Source organism: Cryptomeria japonica, chromosome 2 (genome assembly GCF_030272615.1).
Source record: "Cryptomeria japonica chromosome 2, Sugi_1.0, whole genome shotgun sequence".
NCBI classification, from domain to species: domain Eukaryota; kingdom Viridiplantae; phylum Streptophyta; class Pinopsida; order Cupressales; family Cupressaceae; genus Cryptomeria; species Cryptomeria japonica.
Window position 1 is genome coordinate 664728118 of NC_081406.1, and position 25946 is coordinate 664754063.

Below are 25946 nucleotides of genomic sequence, written 5' to 3' on the forward strand. Positions count from 1 at the left end.
CTTGTCTTTGTGTTAAAAGAATAAATTATTCCAGTCTTTGAACTGTTGTCTTTTATTCATTGTAAAATTTAGTATAGCAAAGGGTAGATAGGACTTCCAATAGTCAAGTCTTTGAGCTTGATATTGCTGTCCCGTCCCGAAGGAAGTGACGGAAGTCTTTGCGCTTTCAGGAAACTTCATTTCCTTTATCTTATTTCACTTTAAAGTGGTTACTGCTATTATTCAATCGCTATCCTTTTCTGTGAAGAGAAAAGGATATTGTCTTTCTTGAAAAAAGAAGAAAGATTGTTGTCCAATCCCATTTTACTTTCCAAGTTGTAGTTAGATAGGGGGAGCCTTCCCTTAATTAGGAGAGTTTTTAATCGTGTGCTGTGGTTGAAACCACAATTTTGTATATTTCCCCAAGTGTACAAAATTTTCAACCAACACCATCAGCGCAGTTTCCCCCTATATTTTTTGACAGGGGTTTGGGGGCAGCGCCCCCAAGTTGGGGTCAAGGGGCATCGCGTGTTATTTTTCTATTGGCCCATGTCCAATTAGGGTTACCCTTTAACCCCCAAAAAAGTCAAAAAGGGGGGGAGTTACGCGAAATGAAGGCAAAAAAAACGAAAAAAAAATGAATTTTTAAAGCTTGCCTGGTGGTTTTTCTGGGTCACGCGAGTCCATCTAAAAGACTCGCGAGTCCGTGCAAAAGACTCGCGAGTCTTTCAAATGGACTCGCCTCGCAAGTCCTTGGCGAGTCGACTTGTGGCTCCCACGAACTCGCGAGTCCGTGGCGAGTCCACGAGTTTTTAAACTATGATATTAATATGGACTGCAATATGTTTGATAGTCATACTTAATTTCATATATATTCATAATACATAAGAAATTAGTATAATTATAGTCTAAATCAAGTTATTACTGTCAGTATTTAAGAAGATGGGAATGAGATGTTCCAAAGAGGGGCAGTCTAAATCCAAACAATAGGTTAAGTCCCAAGATAGGGTGGGGATCAGCGACCCATAAGCCTTGAGGGTATAGACCCAAGATAGGTAAGGGCTTGGATCTGTAAACTTGGAGGGAACCTATTGTATTTGGTCTCTAAGCGCTCTGGTAACATACATAGACCCTTCTCCCTTAAAACTGAAGTATTAGTAGGGTCTGATAACAATATTAAGAACCATGAATAATGAAATTAATCATCTAATGAGGGAAATAAATAAGCACTTTTTAATAACTAATAAATTGAAGAATATCAATGATTGGATTTGTGATTAGTCTCTCAATCAATTTTAGTATATTGGAATAGATTTAATCAGGCAGAGGACATTAAGCTGCTGGCCTAGAGCACCATAATAAAACCCTAAAATTATATTTAATATAAAAGAGAAGCATCAAAGACTAAATATTTGTTTACTATAATCTTTTAAACTTTCATAGAACGCTGAAAATTCTCCCTTTCATTGGATAGAGCCTTAAAACAATTGATTTTATTTTATTTGGTGCATGAACTGGTACCTGTCATCAGCTATTTAATCAGTGCTGGATAAAGAAAACTGACTTTACATGCCAACAACACCCACACCCCAATCGCCTTAAATTGGAAGGAAATAAAATGGAACTTTGTTTTTGTATTCTAATATTATAGTTGAAAGTGAAACTTGCAGCCTTTGGGCACTTGTTGTAACTTGTATACTAATTTCTAAAATCACATGCATATTGACAATGAATTATGAAAGCAATTATGTTTTGACATTTACTAATTTGTTCAACCCTCATGTGAACTCACAATTTAACACAAATGTTTTGTATTAAGATTTTATAATATGATGAATTCTTTATCAATGTTTATCATATGAATATTTAAGATTTTCCTATATATTCAAATTTTTACTTGTTTTTTATATAGCCGTCCCCTTTGTTGTCCCCCATCATTCCCAAAAATGGCCCAAAAAAATTCATCCAATGCCCTCCTTGTCCTGGAAACTTGGGGCAAAATAGAAGATAAACAATAAATCAAAGATATAGATATTGGTAGCTGAAAAACATATAATAAAATAATACAACCAGAACATACAACTCAAGCAATTTATGCCTACTGTATAAAATATACTCTCAATGGACATGTATGGAAATCTGTTCTCAAGTAGCTGCCTTTATCTATGATACATGTCTATCATGCACTGTCTGGTGATTCAAGTATGTAAATATAATGTTGCAAAGCTGCAAAGGCTAAATAATATAATGGAATTTCAATTTGTTACGCTTCCACACTACTAGTCACCTTTCTAGCAGTTAGGTCAAAAGGCATCAGATATTTGGATTGCAAAGCATTGCCTCATGCCCCACCAAGGCAATTTATGAGTCCTATGGGGGATACACACCTTTAAGGACAAAAGAATCAACACTGTAGACACTCAAGGATATCACATTTCAAGAGTTCATCTTAGCAGTTTGGTTTGTAGGTGCATGAAAATCTGACAAAGTCAATGATAGAGACTTCATAAGATTCAGTACAACCATGCATGATGACACGCCCAATTTGTCTAGCCATTGGAAACATGTGTGCAACACTCAGGGAAACGCAAATCTGCATTCCGACTGACCATGAGAATGATCCTGACAGATTAGCTAGAATTGAATATGGAGAATCCATCTAGAAAAGTTGTTATAAAGAATAAAATAATTAATTATATTACTCCTTAGAAATCTGGGGAACTTCCAGAACATCAATTACATAGATATATTCTCATACGCATTAGAATCCTTAAATTACACCTCCATTTCAAGTTAAGGAGTAAATTTGAAAATCTAGTATGCTGCCACATTATTATATGTTTGAAGGGCAATGGGTGTTTATAATTGTTTCTATCCCTATAAAACAAATAATGTTCTCAATAAAAGCTCAAAGGAGCTAATGTAGCCATCATTAAAGATCCTCCAGATATTGACAATGGTGAAGGAGAAGTTGTTTTTTATGCATTTTAAAGAATTCTAGTTCTTTCAACACAGGATGGAAGCCAATTTAGACAAAGCTCAAAATGGATGCTTCCCTAGTTACCTTGGGAGTCTGTGAATCTTGAAAATCATACCCTTCCAAGGGTTATGAGACAACTTACTGAAGCTCTATGAATGTACTTAGCATGGATTTTTGTCCAATGGTTTGTGAGATCTGTGATTCACAAGTTAAGAGACCTGCTAATCCAAGAACTTGGGAATTCAGCTCAATAGCTACAACTTTATGAAGATTTGAGGAAACATGATAGAGTTGTATCTGGTGTATGCTTTATTTTCAAAGAAAAGCTTTTGAAAAATAACAAATTCATGGTTCAGGGTGTTTTTGGTTTGATATGTTTTGCTTTCAATGAGGTCACCTTAGAAGATAAGCTTACAATTGTAATAAAGTCACCTTAGTGGCAAGTGATTTTTCTTTTCGTTTTTAAGTTCGTTAATTTTAGTATTGGGTGAGTCATCATGTTATCCATTTGCATGGTTTCATCCTTCAATCTCTATATAAGGAGATGAACCTCTTTGTAACTGTATCCACTTATTTAATAAAATATTAAAATATTATGTTGTATTAATTTCTACAATTAAAGTTCCACCAGGCACATTTATTAGTCGCAATGCCATAAGTGAAAGGCACCAAGGCCATTTGGAAAGTGTAAGTTTAAAGTTGGATGCACTTTTTGAGTAGCATTGCCACAATACATTTTTGCCAAATGAGAGGCTAAGTCATTAAAAAAGCATATCAGCCTAAGATGGAAGTAAAAGGACATAAAGTTGGGTGCTATTTTAGAGTGACAAAGCCACTAGGAAGTACCACCTAGCTTTAGGATAAGTCATAATGCTTGAAGTGATATGCAACCCTGCCTGAATCAGATAATTTCAAAGCAAAAAACTGAATTTGATAGTATAGAAGTGATGTGTGCCACCTTCATAACAGAACTGTCTTCCATTCAAAGATTGAGGCAAGTTCACTTCTGTTAGTTTCACCAGAAACAAAGCATACTTATCTGATTTTTTTAGATTTAAAGGGTAATTTCCAGCACCATAGTTGAAGGTTTCCAAGGCTAGTAGCTGTCTGTAAAGTGTTTTAGGTAGAATAATTCTTCAATCCTTCTATTCTTCTTAATTTGCTCCACTGATACACAATCCTAAATTGAGTTTGTCTCTTTTCCATGTGACCATATTTCTTTCCAATGAGTCGAACTGATCAAAATTTTCATACTGAGGTTCTAGAAAAAGCAAAAAGAGGTCATTTTTCAAACACTGATTAGCCACCATAGAAAATTCAATCAAAATGATTCCAGGGATTAAGGTTTCAAATTTAGAAGTATGGGCAAATTATCAAATCTTGGGTTTCACGAAAACTCTCAAACAAGTGCAGAATCTTAAAGTGAGGTTTTCAAATTGATTGTCAACAATGGATTCATCATGTTCAGAGTTCCAAATCTAAGACAAGATCCTATTTGCAGGGTACTTATCGATTTGTGTTAATAGAGTTTCAATCATTTTCTGGAGGCTCCAAAACAGTTTGCCATATTTCAAAGGTTCCAACCGATTCAACAATTACAGGTCACGAGTTGCTTGAGATTTTTGAAGAGTTATTTATGTGCCTCATCTGGCAGTTATCATCAGCGGTGACTATTTTTGGGCGATGGAAAAGAGAGTATTATTAAGCCTTTTATTTAATTAATTGTTTAAGGGTGAATTTGATTTGAAGTAGTTTTACATCTTCTTTTCACAAATAGAGGTAGTTTTGCTTTAAAGTGGTACTTTTGGGAAATATTTTATTATTATTTTATATCTCTAAAAGTTACACTTGAGAGCTTATGAATAAGTGGTTTAAGCACATAATTTATTTGTTAACCATAGTAGTAATCAAACCTGTGATGCAGAAATTGTCATCCAAACTTAGAAGTCAAGTTACTATGTTTTAAGAAAAACTAATAAATGTTAATAGAAATCACCCTGAAGTTTGATAATCGAATTATTAAAAGTAATTGTTAATCTTAATATTCAATTTACAAATAACTACTTCTTAAATATACAATATTCAACATTAAAAAATTATAATACGTACGATCTTTTAATTTATTTTTAAAATTTAAAAGTAAATTAAATATTATAACTACTTTGAAGCCTATTATTAGGCCTTTTTATTTAATTAATTGTTTAAGGGTGAATTTGATTTGAAGTAGTTTTACATCTTCTTTTCACAAATAGAGGTAGTTTTGCTTTAAAGTGGTACTTTTGGGAAATATTTTATGATTATTTTATATCTCTAAAAGTTACACTTGAGAGCTTATGAATAAGTGGTTTAAGCACATAATTTATTTGTTAACCATAGTAGTAACCAAACTTGTGGTGCGGAAATTGTCATCCAAACTTAGAAGTCAAGTTACGATGTTTTAATAAAAGCTAATAAAAGTTAATAGAAATCATCATGAAGTTTCATAATTGATTTATTAAAAGTAATTATTAATCTTAATATTCAATTTACAAATAACTACTTCTTATATACAATATTCAACATTAAAAATTTATAATACGTATGATCTTTTAATTTATTTTCAAAACTCAAAAGTAAATTAAATATTATAACTACTTTTAAGCCTATTAAGCCTTTTATTTAATTAATTCTTTGAGGGTGAATTTGATTTGAAGTAGTTTTACATCTTCTTTTCACAAATAGAGGTAGTTTTGCTTTAAAGTGGTACTTTTGGGAAATATTTTATTATTATTTTATATCTCTAAAAGTTACACTTGAGAGCTTATGAATAAGTGGTTTAAGCACAGAATTTATTTGTTAACCATAGTAGTAATCAAATTTGTGGTGCAGAAATTGTCATCCAAACTTAGAAGTCAAGTTACTATGTTTTAATAAAAGCTAATAAATGTTAATATACCCTGAAGTTTGATAATTGATTTATTAAAAGTAATTATTAATCTTAATATTCAATTTACAGATAACTATTTCTTAAATATACAATACGTACGATCTTTTAATTTATTTTTAAAACTTAAAAGTAAATTAAATATTATAACTACTTTTAATAATTGATTTATTAAAAGTTGTTATTAATCTTAAAATTTAATTTATGAGTAACAACTTTTTAAATATACAATTTTCAACATTAAAATTTATAATACTAACTTAAACTCTATTAAATTAAACATTATAACTACTTTTAATAATTGATTTATGAAGTCTTCGGACATGTAGCGTCGCGGTTAAAACACTTCGTTGGTAAAGCAGCCAACAAAGTTCAAACCCCTGCTGGGCCATTGTGCTTGCAGGCCTTGTGTCTTCGCTGGGTCATTGTGCTCGCGGGTTTCAACAAGTGAAGTGTGGGGATGAGGCCCCCCGATTGTGGCCTCACCGGTTCATAGCTCTGGGTCAAAAAAAATAAAAATAATAATTGATTTATTAAAAGTAGTTATCAACCTTAAAATTCAATTTATGAATAACTATTTTTTAAATATACATTTTTCAACATTGAAAATTTTTAACTGAAACTCTACTAACATATTGTAAACTTAAGAGATCTATTTATTTATTCGATTTTTATTTTCAAATGAAAAGAATTTTACTTTGTCATTTTTAAATATTTCTTATGCAAATATCTACGATATCACAATATATTTCAAATTATTTTATTAATAATAATAATTCTAGATGTTTGTAAGTAAGTAAATTATTTTTAAATATTCACTTGTTCATCTTCAGTTCTTCTTGAGCAAATATCTACAATATATTTCAAATTATTTTATTACTAATAATAATTCTAGTTTTTTGCATGAAAATCATACCAAATGCTTTTCTAATTTCTAATTCAAACTAACAATACCATTGGCAAGAACTTGACGCATTGCGTCCCTTGTTTTCTATTGATGTAGATTCATATTTTCCAATAATCAAATAATTGTCTCTATTTTAACTAATATAAAGTTGAGCTCATTTGATTGTTTTCCAATTATTTTACCGTCCTTTCTATCTAAAAACATCAATACTAATCTTGACAATTAATAATTTTAAACTAAGTTGCCAAATTGAGAATGGGAACAGGGACGGGTATGTGGGTACGAAACACTGGTGCGGCAGAATTTTTTTTGGGGGGGGGTTGGGTACATTTTCGGTACATTCATACAAAAATAATATATATTTATATATACACACATATATATAAATATACATACAACATGTATATATATATACACACACACACATATATACATACATGTACATGTATATGTGTGTGTGTGTGTGTGTGTGTGTGTGTGTGTGTGTAATATGTATGTATATGTAGCTAAAAAATAGAATTTAGTTTGTCATATACCAATAGATATGCTAAACAAAACCATTACAAATTTCAAATTTGGAAACATAACATACTAATTTAAATTCAGCTTTCAATATGAAAAAGATCAAACTAGAATGTCATGATAGACAAGTTCTAAGTTTACTAATCAGCACTGTAGGTCTTAAGAATATCAAAAACATCCAACTAGAATCACTAAACATTTTGGCATCTAAGAACATGAACCCTGGACATACCCACAGGAGATTCGTTTCAGTATCAGATTCCGGTACGTTTCGTACCCGGAATCGCCCGAAAAAATCCCAAGATTCAGCAACTTAGATTTTCAATTTACATTCATGCCAAAACCCCATTGAAATCTTATATAGTGTTCATGCTTGCAAATTTTGTCTATAGTTTGTCTAGGTTTAGTTTTAGGTTTACTTACGTTTTAGGGAGTTTACCTTATAATTTGAAGAATGATTCTACCATGTGTTGTTCCATTTTATGTTGTCTAGCACCAAACAAATTAAAATACCAACATACTTTTAGAAGGGAATAATGTTAAAACTGTGGACTTTATTCCAATTAAAGCCTTTGGCTTACATTTATTGTTCTAGCATGTCTCTTTAAGTTGAAGTGTCTCTTTCTATACTTTTCGCCATATAAGTATTGATGCCTTGTAAGGTTCGAGTGTCTGTCCAAATTCCTTCAACATTTTGGATCTATCATCTTTGAAATCCCATTCAAGAAAAACTTAGTGCTGATAATAAGTGGGAAAAGTGGAGCTCTATTCGCCTAGTTCACTTACACTAAAATGTTTCACATTTCCTTATCCCCTTACACCTTGGAGAAGTGGTTACCTATGAAATCTAGATTGAGAAAGCGGTACTTTATGCACAATTTACATAATGCAAAGGTGCACACCAACACTGTTTTTCCACTAAACAATAAAATTGCCCAAGGGATACTTCCAGATAAATATAGGATTGTCTATTCCACATGCATTTGTATCAAAATTTGTCCCATGAAAAAGCAAGTTTATATCAACAAGCACCCCTCCTCAGGCTAGCCATTTGTGTAGTTATTCACTGCATTTTACAGATAGATGTCATTTTCTCTCCAATGTTCTCATTTATTAATCTACCACCACAAAATTATACAAAATACATATTAATTGATTTTCAGATTCCTCAAATGGCTCAAGGTAAACTTGTAGGTATAATCCTTATAGGATGGCATTCAGGACTATTATGAATCCTCAAACAGGCTATACTTTCTACAAGAGACGTGTGTTGAGATATTGAGATATGTTCTCCTAATCATTGTCACTCTGGCAAATATCAAAGGGATATAGCCCTATAAAATTTCAAGGATGTCTCTCAGAAGGTACTGTGCAAAGAACCAAGATTCATTCAATGATCACTTATTCTGTTCTTTCAAATCTCAATGTTTTCAATGTCTCTTTAAATAACTGCAGATGGTTCTCTGGGTGTCACTAGGCCTTATGTTCTCAAAATTCTTGTGACATGACATATACTGAGATTATATGGTGTTTATCATCCAATTTTCTTTAAGTTAACCTGGACTCTCTAATGCTCTTAATATGAAAATACATTCAAACTATTGGACTAGATTGCAAGGTATCACTGTTACATATGAAATACCTGCAGAATCAGATAAAACCCCAAAAGAAAGAAAGAAATTATACTAATGTCCACAGGTGACCAAAATTGATCTACAGGACTTGGAAATACAACTACATAAAATACAAAATGGAAGCCAAAAAGAGGTTCCAAATAAGCTTCAAACTAAAAGATATCTAAAGCAAAACAAAAACAGAAAGTAAGCCAAACATTTACACCTTGTATATTTTTATTTTATTATTTTTTGACATTACCTTTGCCTACCATTTAGCTATTTGATTTGACTATATAGTTAAAATAAGCCAAACATCATTTCCTAAAATTGAAAATATTTTTACTAACTTCTTGTAATGATTTTTATTCTAAATTAGATTTTCAGATTTCTAGTATTTGCATACTGATGTTTCAAATGGACATTAATAAACCTTCATATAAGATTTCCTAATCGACAGAAATATGATAAAAATAGTTCTGTATACATGTTCAACATGTTTTATGTAATACAAATAAAGTTTCTTATTGCGTAGGATTCTTATTTATATTCACCTATGGCACACCATCATATTAAATGTGAAGCTTATATAAATTATTACATAATATAGCAAAGGGCTACGAAATGATTAAAAAAAAAACCCAAAATTACCAAAACAATTCCAAAAGCAAATGTGCATTACTGGTAATAATAACTCGTATTCCATTCCTACTTACGGGCATTCAGGAAATCTGTTACAACCCACGAAATACCCAGCTCCATGGCGAGTTGCTTTCAATGTCAACGTCCCTGTCTTACACCTGCAAATTTGATCAATTAAGAGAGTCCACCATTAGCTTTTCCTACCATGTCACGAAGCAAATGCATAGCTGCAATATTATCTCCATGAAGATGAAACAATGAATAGTACCTCTGACTATGCCACACAAATCATTGAAAATAAAAAAATTATATCAATACACTGGTAGCTCCCAACAGAAATAAATAACAACAAATTGTACTTACATTGTAGCATAAACCATAAGACATATGTCTGAGTTAACTATCTGAAATATGATCTACATAATGATATAACCCGAACAATAATAGTGAAAATAAATAATCTACTGTAAATATCAAATGGAGATACAATAAAATGTGCTCATATCTATCTGATAAAGACAACATGACTAACAATTAGAAATTAGTAAAACATACTAAGATATTTTGTCTACTCTCCCTCTAATGGGCTGACTGATAAAATCTTTTAGCAGAAATTATCCTCTTGGATACAGCCTAAAAGTGATTGTTAGAAAATGAATTTTGATGGTAAAAGGTAGAGGCAACCTAGGGAAGGTGGGACCAGTTATAGAGTTTCACTCATCAACTAGCTTATTTGTCAAGGGGTCTTCTTTCATTTTCAGGTTATATTAATCTCATTTCAGCAGAAACTTTGGGTGATCTAAAAGTAATCAAAATAACTATTTAGTCTGCATTAAAAAGAATAGAGGTTGAAAAGGACTCTCTTTTAGTGATCCTAACCTTATTGGTTTTGGTCAGAGTTCCCAAACTTGCCACGAGTCAGGCAAATTTGCCGAGTTGGCAAGTTGAGCCAAGCTCAGCGAGTTTTGACAACTCGTGACTCGGACTCAGCAAGTTTTGCTCATATACTTGCCTGACTCAGGCGAGTCAGGCGAGTTATGGTAAAACTCGCCGAGTCCGAGCTCCATGACTCACGTCGCGACATGTCAAACATGGCAGACAGAGAGGCTAAGGTTGTGGCTATGGCAGAGGAGGATAGAGCACGATCCGGCATAGGCACAACTGATGTTGATCATTGTGGCACCTCACAGGCGGAGACTATGGCTACTCAGTCATCCAGCACCTACCTTAAACGCCTTTGTAGGAGGCAAACAGACTACTCTGAGGCTGAGGCTAAGGATGAGCTAGAGCTTCTATTTGATGATGTTATAGTGTCTTTAAGCTTTATTCAATAATGGGTGCATGAAACAAGTTTTAAATCGTTAAAAAACTCTAAATTTAAAGGGTTTTTTTATTTTGCCGAGTGTTTTCCCCGTAGGGTGTCAGGTCAAGACATTGCATAAATGACAGAAGTACACAGAATATATGGAACTCACAAGTGTTCTATTGATTCATAATAAGCTAGTACATACAATGATAGCAATATGTTCAACTACAATGACATCCCAAAGATTGGAAACAGATACAATATAAAGGAGTTTGGTCAGTTACCCAGTGCCAACTGCCGACAACCGACGGGTTAACTGCTGACACTAACACAATTTACCTTAAGGCTTAATTACCCAACAACATCATCCCCCCAAAAAAGAAATGTCGTCTCCGGACGACATACAACCAAAATGGGAATGATGTACAAGCAAAACTGAACCCAAAACAACAAATCACTGGGGAGGGCAAGAGGGCGTCCCTGAAGAAGAAGGGGGCGCTGATGTCGAAGCCAACTGCGCCCGCAACCGCATCACTTGATCAATGCGATAAGCAAGGTCCCGCTGGACCACCAATTGGTGCTCCCGTGACCGCTTCACCCTGAATACAACCTCCATGAGCTCCTTTTGCTTTGCCTCCAACTCTGTCGCAAGGCTACTCTGTCGCAAGGCTGGTAACGCAGGTCTCTGCTGTGGTCCTCATCTCTGACTCAGCCGCCAGTGATACTCTCACAGAGCTCAATTCTCTCTGCACTGTGTCTAGAACCTCCTCCGCAGGGTCGGCTCGGGCCTGCTGCTAGGCCAACTCCGTCTCCAACAACGGGATGCGAGCGGCCAGCTCCGCAACTCTATCTGCCTGGATTTGAGCCTCCTAGAGTCGGTAGTAGCCATCCCGCACAGCCTGCTCAATCTGTCTCACCAAAGTCTGCACTCGACTCTCTCCGACCACCTCCTGACACTGCCACTCTGCTCTCATCTCAGGTAGGTCTATGGTCGGCCATCCCCGTGCCTCAAAGCACCTCTGGAATGCCTCTCCTACCCCCGTAGTAGCAAACTTACGTAGGCTCTCCAAGGCTGGCTGAACAATGGATTCCTCAACTGTGGAGGCTACCAACCGCTGAACTGCCCCCTCCATCTCAACAAAAAATTGTGCTACGGCAATAGGCTGGGTCATCCCTACACCTTCGTCCTAAAGGCCCATCCGTGAAGGTATCTCCTCCATGCCACTAGTGGGCAAAACCAACTCTGCAGGATGCTCTACCAACTCGACTACCTCTACCTGCGTAGGATGCTCCCCAAATCAACTACCTCAGCCTGTGTAGGATGGCGAGGTGTAGCAGGTGGTGGTCCTACTGGAACTATGGGTGTGGCGGCATACCGGTCCAACCATGTGCCTGTGTCCTCCACTGCTTCCCCACTGTCCTTTGCCTGCCCCATGCCTTTCGTCCCTATTTCTTGGTCTATGACAGGTGAGCGCACTGGAATACAAGGAATGGTGGTCACTACAGGTGTCTGCATTATAAGACAAGGATGCCTCTGCCCAAATGCTGGAATGGCCACCCCAAGGAGGACTCCCATCGTCACCCCAGACGAGGAAAGTGGTGTCAATTCCCCATCCATGTGCAGGAATGTTGGTGTGAATAGCAACTGCCCTGCCCGAACCCCCTCTCCTCCAAGTTGTGCCACCCCCCTGCTGGTAGCTGGCAACTCGCGGGTTCCACGTGGTACCTAGCCAAAAGACACTGCGCAACCCCCTTTTCCGCACTAGGGGTCCCTGTCACCAGCTCTACTTCGGCCAACTCCGAGAATCAGAAAGTAGTGTCCCCTCCAGAACACCTCGATGTCTCCTCAGACTCCACACTCTCGTCTGCACTACTCTCTGCCTGTCTTGAGTCGGTGTCACTGGCCGACACCACCACCGGGACCTGCCTTATTCTCTTCCTACTGGTCGGACCCTCTCCACTAGTCGTGAGTGCGTCCAACTACGTCCAATAGAAAATAGCTGGCTGCAAGGAATCAATGCAATCTCGTGGTCGCCACCCTCTCAGATTGGCTAGTACCTGTACTCGTACGGAGTCCAAAAACAACCCGATGCAATGGTACGACATGTAAAAAACTTTGTGCTTCATCATCAGGAAACCATGGGCTCTATCCGACAACAAACTCCCCCAATCATATATCGTACCTTTCTTCAAGGCCTGCATCAATGCAATCATAGGTACCTCTGCATCCGACGCGCTACTTGCGCCAGTTAATCGACTCTGCATCAAATCGAGCAAGCACTGCCAGATGCTAGGTTTCAATAATGTTTTCTTTACCCCTCTGCCCTGCAGTGTGAGAATCCTTGCCCAGTCGGCTATCATCAAGTCATCCCGGCACACTTCTTTTAACAATTGCGTTTTCTGTTCTTGGGACATCTTTGCTGTATTTTTGTCAATCTTTCTCCCTTTATCCGAAATGCCAAAAACCCTCTCGAAATCATCCGGATTGAAAGAAACTATGATATCTATATGTTGAAACTTAAATGACGACGTATGCAACTCTGGATCATAGGTTTTGATCATAGTGCGCAAGCATGGTTCAAATTCCTTAATAGAAAAGATGGGCATTTGTACTACGTCATGGACGCATGCTTTGGCAAGGGCTACTTTGACCTCAATGTCGATTGGGGTTAGGGTCGTTTCCCAACATTGTCTGCACGTACTGCTAGCTAGTCCCTCAAATGTCACAGTGTCTGGCGTGACTTTGTACGTGCATGCAACCTGCACCACGGCCTCCCCTAGCTCGCATCCTGCTGATCACCCATCGAATCCTTTCCGTGTTGTCCTCTCTGAGTTAACTGCAGCCTCCTTCGCCAATCTAATTTCTTCAACTTTCTAGTTGCCTACTCCATCAACTGAATTTTGTTTCCTGGGGTACGCATATGGCCAATTCCATTATGGTGGTACGGCTGCCGTAGTGTGTACGGCGTGGCAAGTTTCGACCTCTTTCCCTGATGCAATGGTGTACGGAATATGAGCCTGTAGATCAAAACATAGTCAATTCAAAACCCTACGGACTTTTCTCTTTCCCATGGATTAATTCGCCTTCATACAATTCCCTTTCTTTTCCTGTACCAATGAATCGTACAGTTTTTTTCATACACCAATGACCGTACGAGATTGTATGTCTTTCCTCTTTTCTGGAGTTGCGTCCGTACGGATCTGTACGGAATTGTTCCGTACAGAAAATGTCTAGGTTTGTGGCCGTACGGATTTGTGTAGCTCGTTTGACGCCTTTGTCCGTATGGGTCTGCACGGAATTACCACGTACTAAAATGTCGTACGAATATGTTTGTGTCCGTACTAATATGTCTTTGTCCGTACTAGTAGGTCTTTGTCTGTACTAATGTGTAACATTTCGTACTTGGCAATGCTTCCCGTCAATCTGGCAATGATTTCCATCGATCTGGCAATGATTTCCGTCAATCTGGCAATGATTTCCGTCGGTCTGGCAATGATTTCCGTACGGGAATTTCCTTTATGTCTCTACTGACTAGGTCCCATTTTCATATTCGCCGAAATTAAAAACATTACTTGTAAAAGAAATATCACAAAAATGATGTGCTACCCCCGGACCCTGCGAGGGGCGCTGTCCCAAACCCCTAGTTTATTTTTGAGCTACAATACACTTTTGAGTTAGGCGAAAGGCATCAGAGAAGTCAATTTTTTTTTATTTTTTTTTTTTTTCTTTTTAATTTTCACGGTCAAGGCGTTCCCATCGTTCCCTGTACACCTTCAATTTCAAGTCATTGACTGCCTCGGGTATTTCCTTGTCGTCGAGCGTCGAGAGTTTAATGGCTTCGTTCGCGCCGACTTTGCCAACCTTAAATGGACCCAGCCACTTTACCTTGAACTTGCCAGGCTTTATTTCATTGTGTCCGTTAAACTTCAGCACAAATTGTCCGGGAGTAAACTGCATTCTTTGCAGGTGTTTGTCATGCCACGTTTTCCGCCTCTGTTGTGTCGTCTTTGTCGCCCACCGAGCCATCATTCGTCGCTCATCCAATTTGTTCAAGGCATACAACCACTCTCGGAGACTCTCCATGTCACCAAGTCTGTTGTCAATGGCGATCCGAAGACTCGGCACCATGAATTCCACTGGCACCACGGCTTCCTGCCCAAACATTAACTGGAAGGGGGTCTGTCCTGTGGTGACCTTATACGTCGTCCGGCACGCCCACAGTACCGACGATAAGTGTTCTTCCCAATCTTCCTTCTCCACTCCGCAGGACTTGTAAATCACAAAGACAATTATTTTGTTTGTCGCCTCGGCTTGCCCGTTCGCCCAAGGATAGTAGGGGCTTGATAAGGAGTGCAATATCTTGAACTCCGTCGGGAGCAACCGGATTATATGATTGACAAAATGTCCTCCCGGTCACTCGTCAATTGGATTGGAATCCCATACCATGTAATGATTTGCTCGTAGATAAACCTTGCCGTACTAACAGTCGAATTGTTTGGCAGAGCTCGTGCCTCGACCCACTTGGTCAAGTATTTTGTGGCCACCACGATGTATCTGCACCATCGGACTCGACTTGCCTTCAAAGGTTCGATGAAATCCAGCCCCCATCATTCAAACAGTTCTTGGGCATTGGACGGGTTGAGGGGCATATAATCCCTCTTCAATGGCCTCCCCGCCCGTTGGCACGTGTCACAACTCGTCACCCACTCCTGGGCGTCATTGTGCAGTGTCGGCCACCATAGCCCTGCCAATGGAACTTTCCTAGCCGTGGTGTCGGGCCCCATGTGCCCTCCTGCCGGGCCTTCATGTGCTTCCTGTAAAACACCTTGAATTTCTTCCTCCAGGACACATCGCCAGGACCTGGTCAAGTCCCATTTTATACAAAAGGCCATTAATGAGTTGAAATGTCTTACTCCTTAGTACGAGCTTCCTTCACTCCCCCGGTGGCATCTCTCTAGGGAATTGTGATGTCGACAGCTATTCCCTGATGCTTGTATACCACGCAGAAAGAACGACAATGTGGAATAAGTGGGTGTCCGGGAAGTCTTCATTTACTCCTTCCGCCGGTTCCCCTGACTTGATTCTAGATAGCTGGTCGGCTATCACATGGGTTTTCCCAGGTCATACAATAATGTTGAATGTAAACTCCTGCAGCAGCAACAGCAATCTGCTGATTCGCCCCTCAATGATTGGCTTATTCACCAGGTACATTAACGCCAGGTGGTCCACATAGAATGTGAACGGCGTGGCCAGTAAGTAATGTCTAAACTTCTGGACGGAGTACACCATCCCTAGCGCTTCCCTCTCTGTCGTACTATAGTTTTTTTCCGCCTTTGACAGGAGTCTGCTCGCAAAGTATACCGAGTGATCTAGCCCGTGATCGCCAACCTGCGCCAGTGTGGCCCCTATGGCAAAATTTGATGCATCGACAAACCGCCTGTAATACCCTATGTGTCCTAGGAAGGATTTGACTCCCATGAAATCAGTCGGTGCCTCCATTTCCACTATCACCCGAATCTTGTCCGGGTTAGTCTAGAGTCCAGCCTTACACACTATGTGTCCTAACAGCTTCCCTTGAGGGACCATGAATCTGCATTTTTTGGGATTGAGTGCTAGGCAGGCTCGCCTACATCTCTCCATGCATTCGCCAAGTGTGGCCAGAGGTGCATCCTGGTTACAGTAGATGGACCAGTCGTTAAGGAACGCCCTGAAGTTCCCTACTGACATCTTGTCAAATATGTGAAGGATTATCCGTTGGAATGTCGCTGGCGCGTTGCATAATCCGAACGGCATTCAGTTATACGCGTATACACCATCTTCCACTATGAAGGTCGTTTTTAATTTGTCCTCTTCGGCAATGCATATTTGGTTATACCCAGAAAAACCATCCATAAATGAATAAATTTCATGACCGGCCACTTCCTCCAAGATGTTATCCGTAAATGGTATTGGAAACAGGTCCTTTATGGTGACTATGTTAAGGCATCTGAAATCCACGTAAATTCGGATCTAGTTTGCCTCCTTTTTAAGGGATATCACTATGGGCGATACCCACTCGCTGGTCTGCACTTTGAAAATAATCTCGGCTTCGAGCATATGCTCGATTTCATCATTCACTCTTACAGCATAGTTTTTATTCATTCTATACGGCCTCTTCCGTACAAGTACGGCCCCAGGTACGAGTGAAATTTGGTGTACGCACAGTTCTGGCGGCACCCCTTTGAGGTCCCTGTACGTCCAGGCGAATACATCCTTGTATTCCATGAATATTTTAAACACGGCAGCTTTTAGGACTGGATTCCAGTCGTCGCCAACCAGGATGTCCCTTGAGTCTGCTTCTGTGCCAAGGTTTGTAGGTTTTACGGACTCTTCATACCGGATTGGTTTCGTCATGTCAAACCTATGTGTTGATGTCTCGTTGACAGGAGCATTCCCTTCCGTATACTCCCCGTATGCTGGCGGAAATTCATTTTCGTCTGGCTCCTCGTCAACCTGCAACATGTTGCACCCATACAACAGCTCGTAGTCTTCCATTTACCAATGGAAGAGCCCATTAAGGGAATCGGTCTCATCTTCTGAACATCCTTGGATTCCCAGGACACCTTCCTCATCCGGTTCCCTTCCGTACTTTCCTTCGTCAACTCCACCCTCACCGTCCGGTTCCGATTCTGTCGCGAGTTCTTCACTCACAAGTTGTGTTTTCAGGTCGATAATAAATTTTCGCTCGGCTTTCTCCATGGACAGCGTGTTACGCTTCCAGTTGTGATTTGCTCTAGCCGCCACCAACCACCCTCTGCCAAGAATGGTGTCGTATCCTTTCTTTGCGAGTAGAATCACCACGAAGTCGAGGACAAAAGGTTGTGTCGCGATGGTCACTTGTTGCGCCATGAGCGTTCAAAGGGGTTTGATACCATGTTGATCCGCTCCCAATAAGTTGAAGGTTGACGGCCACAGCGTCGGCTTGCCAAGCTTCTTCCAGGTTTCTTCCGGAAGCACATTCACTCCCGACTCGTCGTCGACAATGGTGTCGGTCAAAATGGTGCCAAGTATTCCCATTTCTACCACCGCCGGGTGCCGACCACTGTATAGTGTCAGGACCAATGGGTCTGTTGGTGTGAAGCCAGGAACATCCATATTCCGGGTCACCCGACTCTGTGGAGTTACTTGCACCGTACATAGGAGTGTCGTACGTAATTGCGGCATCGTTTCCAGGAGGTCCTTCATCTTCACAAGTACTTCAATCTACAGCATCTGATTCTGGATATTTTCCTCAACCTCAGAGCGGGAAGTACTTGCCGATTCCTGAGTGTTCCATTGTGCCAACATTTCCTTCGCCACTTCAGCCTTCGCCTCCAATGCCCGCAGCTTCTCCGTGCGAGGGTCTGGGTATGTGGCCTTCTTTGCCTGTGACCGTGTGATTGTCAATACCCGTTCCTTCATCCTGTCAATGTTGAGCAGGTTCACTCTAGACTTTGGGCAAGTTCCATCATCGTGTTCTCCAAGCCCACACCATTTGCATAGTTTTTGTGGAGTTTCTTCTGAGGTGCATTCCCTGGCAAAGTGGCCCCATTGATTGCAGGCTCGACACTAGATCATTGGTCGTCCCTTCAAATCATATTGGATCCGGTTCCTATTATTATCGTTATTATTGGTCTTCCCCCCTCGCCAGTTGTTCTGGTATCCGCCAGATGATGCATTATTGTTGGCGGTTTGCGAAGTTCCGACAGCCGACTGCTCTTGTGTGAAGAGAACTTGTTGGCTCCTGGTTTTCATATTGTAGGGACATTCCTTTGTCAAAAGTCCGGCAATCTGACAAATGTCGCAGAAAGCCTTCTTGGGGCAGGACCCCTTGGTGTGTCTGTCACTCCTACAGTCCGTACACCACACGTCGTTTTCTTCAATCTTACTTGTACTCCCCTTCATGGCTTTGAATTCTTTCAGCATTCGTTCCATATCCTTTTGGAGCGCGTGCACCTTTTTACTTGATTCGCCACCGCTACTGCTTTCCCCATTAGAGTCTTCATCGTCGTCGGATGAGAATTTATTACTTTTCGTCTTCTTTGACGTTTTGTGTTCGCTCTTGAGGTCCATCGCCCTATTATAGGCGTCGTCATATGACATCGGGGGTACAATTTTCATCTTCTTCCGTAGGGAGGATTTCAACCCTTCAACGAACCATTGTTTCTTCAACCCATCTGCAAGTTGGCTTTCCATTTTACCCAGCAATTCTTTCAGCCTCCGGCTGTATGCCCGTACTGTCTCCTTGGGACCTTGTTTGGTACTGTATATCTCGGCTATGATTTCATTGTCATCACAGAGCAACCGAAACTCCTCCTTGAATTCCTTCTGTAGATTGGCCCATGTGGCCATTTTTTGCTTGTCAACATCGGAGTACCAATCTATGGCAACTCCGCATAACGTGGCTCGGAACTGCTGCACCCACTCATCCTGGTTCGTCGCTCTGTTGGCGGACCAAATAGTTTCACATGTACGGCAATGCCATACGGGGTCCTCCTTGTCTTCCCCTGTGAACTTTGGCAATTTCTGTTTACTTGCCATCCCACCGCTGGGTCTCGCTCCTCTGATGCCTTATGTGCTTGTACCTGGTGATCTACCGCTTCCGCCTCCTGCACCTGACCCTCCACTCGTGGGTCCTCCAGAGAAGGTTGTTGACCCCGAACCGAACAAATTGCCTCCCGTACGGTACCCTTGTGTTCCCTCGGCACCTTCAACCGTACCGTCACCTTTGGTCGTCTCCCTCTGGTTGGTTGTCTCCCTCTGGTTGTCCTCCGAAATGGACAAGTTCTTTAGGTCTCTGGTAGTGTCGATCAGGTTTAGATTTCACCTTGTTTGTTCCAACAACTCTTCGCGACTTCTAATCCTATGGTGGTATTCTGGAGAACTGTAGAGTTCTCCTTCAGCACCCTCCGTGACTTCTTCTAGGTTCCCTTCGGGCAACCCTACAACAATGTAGAGAGTGTAATTCTCTCTGTCTATCTCTGCCTCCACAACCTCTGTGACACCTCCTGTGTTCCCTTCAAGCAACCCTTCGGCCAGTCGTCCGTTGGCAAGCTGCCTTAGCCTACGCCTTTGTTCTATCTGTTGTCTGAGATTCAACGCTCTTTGTGCCACTTCCCATTCGTCACTTTGTATCTTTTTATTTTTGTCTTTATTTAGTATATTGGGCATAAATCACTTCCGTACACAGCAAGCACACACCATGTGCACAAAACAAAAAAAACTTTTATTACTTCATCCCTCGTACATAATGTGTTCTTATTTATTCTCTCTGACCGTCAAAGGTCATGTATTGCGCTCATCTTCTTGGCGCTCCCTAAATTCCCATAGAATTTGCTGCCGTCGGTTCTCTCAGTAGATGTCTTCCCTTCGGTTCTGGAGAGCCAAAAATCCTTGTGCCAAAAGGTTAGGCAGTTCGCTCATCAACCGATTCACAACGGGGCTTACTCCGAGCGAACTCCATGTTGGCATATGTGCAGAAGTGTGATGACATGATGATATTGTATGTTGTCATTGATGTCAATATGCTGTAGTATGAACCGGTATATTGAAGTAAGCAACCCTGCAAGTGAACCGGTATGATGATACAAGTAAACCGGTATGATGGTACAAGTGAAGCGGTATGATGAAGTGTGAACTGGTATGATGGAATGAACCGGTATATGCAAAAAGTGAACCGGTAAATGGAAAGTTTGTATCGAGGTTTCTGGTTGATGCATTTCAAGTCTGTGTGATTCGACCGACGACATCCTGTGATGGGTTAGCATTGAAATGGAGATCAAATCGTGTTGCCACGTCAGCCTTGTGCGCGTGAAGGATTTCCTTGAGGATCTTGCATGAAGAAGATTGATCCTATGTACCTCAGGAATGTGCGAAGTCTCAGTAAACAGTGTAGAGCGTGTGATGGGTTACCAGCTTCCAGAAGCGGCAAAGAACGAACGATGGAGAACGTCTTGAGATCTGTTCAAGACTGTTTTATTCAATGCAATGTGTTTGAACGGTCAGGATTGGACCGACTGTATTGATGACCTAAATGTTTAGGGTTTAAGGTTTATGTTACCTACCTATCTGTTTCCTATAAGGTCGATGATGATTTGCATTGTGAAGTTGTTGGCAAATGTTATGTGTGTATCCAAGTGAAGAGATACTTGATTCTTGCCAGACCGGAGAAGTGTGTTGATACCTGCAGAGTTCGATTGCAGAAGTCAAGGAACTAAAATGGATTTGTCTTGGCATTGACTTTTGTTATCAGATCAGTGTATTACCTGTTGACTTCTAACCATTTCAGCAGTTGGAAAATCCCTTAACCGGGTAGCTTTAACAGGCTTTCTGTAAATCCTTTAACAAAGTAACTCAAATTCATTGAGTTCTTCAAATCCTCTGGCGAGGTAACCTTTAACAGGATTCTAACCTTTAACCGGGTATTTAGCCATCCCTTAACTGGGTGATCCCTAGCAGGATCGGTTCCTAGCAGAACCTATTGTAAAGTCCTTAACCGGACTAGGCTCCTAACAGAGCGGACTTCAGAGAGTTCAAAGAACAACTTGTGGGTATTCATCCCCACCGTGGTTTTTCCCAGTTGGGTTTCCACGTGAAAAATCAGTGTGTCATGTGTGATGCTTTTTCATGTGATGATTAGTGTTTTCTGTTAAGTGGTAATGCATGCTTATCCAGTGGTATTTATATTTCTGATGTATTACTTGTTTATGCATATGGGTGAAGTGGAAAGGAGAGATTAGGTTGTGAGAAGATCTAAGTGTTACCAGTTTATGTGTTTCACAGTCTCACTGTGTTTTACCAGTAGTGCCTTGTTTTAGATCAGTGATCCTGTTTACCAGTTAGTGCAGTCTTTGCAGTCAAAGTGGTTTAAGAAGATTTTGTCTATACTGATTCACCCCCCCCCCCTCAGTATCTGTTGAGTAATTACTATTCATCATTATTCATCACTCCACACAGCATCTTCTGGGACATCTTCGACGGTGGCTTCCCTCCATACGTGTGTTTCGATTGCCGCCTATAGGATGCAGGAGAAATCCTTCGTGAGTGTCTTTTCCCCTTCGAACAATTCTTCGGGTTCTCTGTCAGGGTCACTTGTTCCTTCTGGTAATGGTTGTCCCATTATCCATGTGCCATGTAGTACGTCCTTTTCCCCGTTGCTCCCAGGTTTTTACTTAGGCAACGGCGCCAAATGTTTTCCCCGTAGGGTGTCACGTTAAGACATTGCATAAATGACAGAAGTACACAGAATATATGGAACTCACAAGTGTTCTATTGATTCATAGTAAGCCAATACATACAATGATAGCAATATGTTCGACTATAATGACATCCCAAAGACTGGAAACAGATACAATATAAAGGAGTCTGGTCAGTTACCTGGTGCCAACTGCCAACAACCGATAGGTTAATTGCCGACGCTAACACAATTTACCTTAAAGCTTAATTACCTGACAACACCGAGTCGTTGTCGAGTCATAGCCGACTCATGAGTCGAGTCGGCCTTTCCGAGTCCGAGCCGAGTCCAAGTCTAGGAACTTTGGTTCTGATCCATCAGGTTATAGATATAATGGTAGAGATTATGTACGTATGGTTTTGCTCTACAAGGAAAACCCCTCTATGCGAAGGCACTACATACAGTATTGTATTGTATGTGGATACTGTGATAGAGAGAAGAGGAAGTTACAACACATGTTGTACGTTACTACGTTGTATCCCTTCATTTTGTTGGACGGAATAAAAAGGACTAGTTCTTTCTCCATGGATGTAGCCCATACTAGGTGAATCACATATATCTGTGTCTTTGTATTGTGTTATCTTTAAACATAATTTTTGCATTCCTTTTATTGTATATTGATTTGCGATCCTATTCCTAACAACTGGTATCAAACCCATACATTTATTAGGCTAATAAACTTAAAAGGAGGTTCCTAGTTCAAGTGGGAGCAATGGCAAAAGAAGCAAAGATTAAGGTTGAGAACTTAATAGCCAAAACTATTAGCTATTGAAGATGCAAATGGAAGATTATCTATATCAAAAGGATCTTTTTTCACTATTGGTTAGAAAATCAAGGAAGCTGGGGAATATGATAGATCATAGTTTCATTTTCAATAATGATATTAAAATACAAAAAAACAAAGTACACTGCTACCCCTAATTTGTACCTCCTAACACTGCATCAAAATCAAAGTCCTCGGGGTCTCTACCACTGTCATGGTCCACGTCCACCTCATCCAACGGAATCCCAACCCATCCCCCCAGTGTCTACTCCTTATCAACTTGGACTATGTCTTCGAGATCAACATCCCACCATAAATTCAACCTCTTTTCAATGGCTGCTTGCTTCAAACCCACTTGTTACTCCACTTTTCTCCTCGCATACAAATGATCAAATGAGTCAAAATCTTTCACTTAATGCTTTTAAGGCGACCTGGGAAGTAAGAGCCCACAAAACAATTAAAAAATGCCTTTTTTTGCAAATTGAAAGTGCTTTTTTAAAAAGTCTCGTAACATCGAGAACAACCAGATGTCCCCAGGATAGCCGAAGGATGTCCCAGGGACAACTAGACGCCCCCAACAACAAGGGACAACGTTTCCAAAAAGGGGGACGTCATTTCCTATTTCATGCAAAAAAATGGGGACATCCCCTAACCGTCCCCATGTCCCCAATACGAGGACGGTGTTTTCAAGACAACGAACACGTCTCCAACTTACGTAGGGTATTTCTTATTAAACAATTATTTAATATGAAGATGTCAGAAGGTGGGTCTATTGTTGATCATTTAAATGAGTTTAGGACGGTCACTAGTCAATTAAGCTTTGTAAAAGTAACCTTTGATGATGAGGTTAAGGCTCTTTTGATTTTGTGCTCATTGCCAAAAAGCTAGAATAGCTTGGTCATCATTGTAAGTAATTTTATCTCTAGTTCAAACACATCAAAGTTTGATGATGTTGTTGTACTTATCCTTAGCAAGGAAATGCAACAAGTGAAATGTAAGGTAATGTTTTGACTATGGAGAATAGGGGAAGACAAAGGGAGAGAGGAAAGAGCTTAGCAAATCATGGTAGGTCTAAGAAGGGCAGATCCAAATCTAGAATCAAGTTCGAGTGTTGGCATTGCAGGAAGAAAAGACACATAAAGAAAGATTGGTATTCTCGAAAGGGAAAACAAAGAGATGGACAACAAGAAAATAATAAGGAAGCAAATGTAGCAAGTAATGTGTTGCAAGATGCTTTAATTCTTTCTTTAGATGATATTAGTGATTCTTGGGTGTTAGACTCGGGTGTTTTATTTAAGACCACAACCCATAGAAAATATTTTCTAGATTATGCTTATGGCGATTTTGGACAGGTTTAATTAAATGATGATCAATCATGTAAAATTCTTGGAAAGGGTAAGATGCAAATAAAATTGCAAATGGAAACCAATGATCACTGAAAGCGGTGAGGTATCTTCTGTAATGTCCCCAAATTTCGGTGAAATAAATAAATTAAATTGATAATTTTAAAGTTGTCCAAATAAATGTAATATTAAAAGGATGACTCTATTTTTAATTAATTTAATTAAAGACAAAAGGTGATAATTAAATATTTGGACAGATTATTATCATGTCCCTAAGTCCAAATTATTATTAAAGGTTGGGAAATATTACAATTTAATTTAAAAAAAAATTTATCGTGGCATTGTGAAGAAGGGGTGAATTAATTCTTCTGGGCATCAAATTATTTGAAAGGCTTAATGTAAGCCTATGTTGAAAAATCAAATTACTTAAGTGGGGCAACTATATGCACAATGAAATATTATTAATTTTTGGTGAATGTCGGCTAAGGAGGGAAAAGGCAGAAATTTATCAAGAATCGTGGGCAAGTATTCATGGAAAGAATTCATGGCACGAATCATGGATCGCACAAGGGAGGGGAAAATTGGCATGATTGAAGGAAAACGGAAGCAGAAAGAGAGATCGGGTTTCTCTGAAAATTCATTTACGAATATTGTTTTTTTGGTCTAATATTTCTGTTGCATACAGCATTTGCTCAGTTCTAGAGGAAATCCCAGAGCCCATCCTGGACGCAAAACCAGGGCGCACGATAGTAATTCCTCCCACAACTCGCATAAGGAGCCACGGATTCTTGAATCTCCACGGCGGCCATCATTTGCTGGTTTGGTTGCACATAGAAGAAACACATCCCAAGCAATCTGTTGAAGTTTTGCAAGTAACACACAGCCAGAGAACTTGGAAGTCATTGATTGAAGCCTCAGTGTCTTTGATGGCTAGGCTTCCTTCCTTCAGCATAGCGCCCTTAGCTCTGGAATAGCAAAAAGACAAGGAAGGCACTGGAAACATAATACGCCCAGCTTAGGAAATGAAGGAGACGCGTTACTTCAGCCACAATGTCTGGTTCAGAATAAACAATATCCTTGGTAGGGTCGGCCTGCTCCAAATCCATCACTAATTGGACAGTTAGATTACAGACTTTGGTTTCCAGAATTCAGTCAAATTATTCCAGACTTCACATTCAAGATTGTTGAGGGTTAGGCAGTCACTATTTGGTACCTTCGACTGGAAATCATCTTGTGTTTGTACATTTGCACTCTACCGTGGATAGATGGTGGAACATGTCACTGTATTGAGGGGTCAAGGAGATAGCAGACATAGGAAACTATATTAGATTACTGCCATATTATTCTCAGATCTGAAGCAGCAGTCCTAGAGATAATTTAACGCAATTGGCAGTTCATACTAGTTGGCATAATCACCAGGTATGTGTATATATGACTCAGACCATATTTGTAATCAAAGATGTAATCATTAATTGATATATATCAATCTGAAACTTCTACATCAGCTCTGTTCTTAAATGTAATTATGTCTGATATGAACCATTAAGTAGTGGTCTTCCTTTGGAATTAGATGTTCTTTGTTTATGCATCCTTGTTTTTTCAAATCTGTATGCTGCATATCTTGTTTGGTAACAAACTCAATCACAATCAGTCAATAAGAACTCAGAAAAACTCAGAACAGACATTGCACTCCAACCGTTTGACAAAATACCTATG

General features: G+C 39.7%; 1 protein-coding gene across 2 annotated transcripts in view; it reads right to left on the reverse strand.

The window, feature by feature from the left end:
• LOC131049755 (uncharacterized) overlaps positions 1-25946 on the reverse strand; it is a 262789-nt gene that overhangs the window by 101112 nt on the left and 135731 nt on the right. For both annotated transcript variants that reach the window (XM_057983819.2, XM_057983818.2), the window contains exon 17: positions 9641-9724. In XM_057983819.2, coding sequence (XP_057839802.1) covers positions 9641-9724 — 84 coding nt within the window. The remainder of the gene's footprint in view (positions 1-9640; positions 9725-25946) is intronic.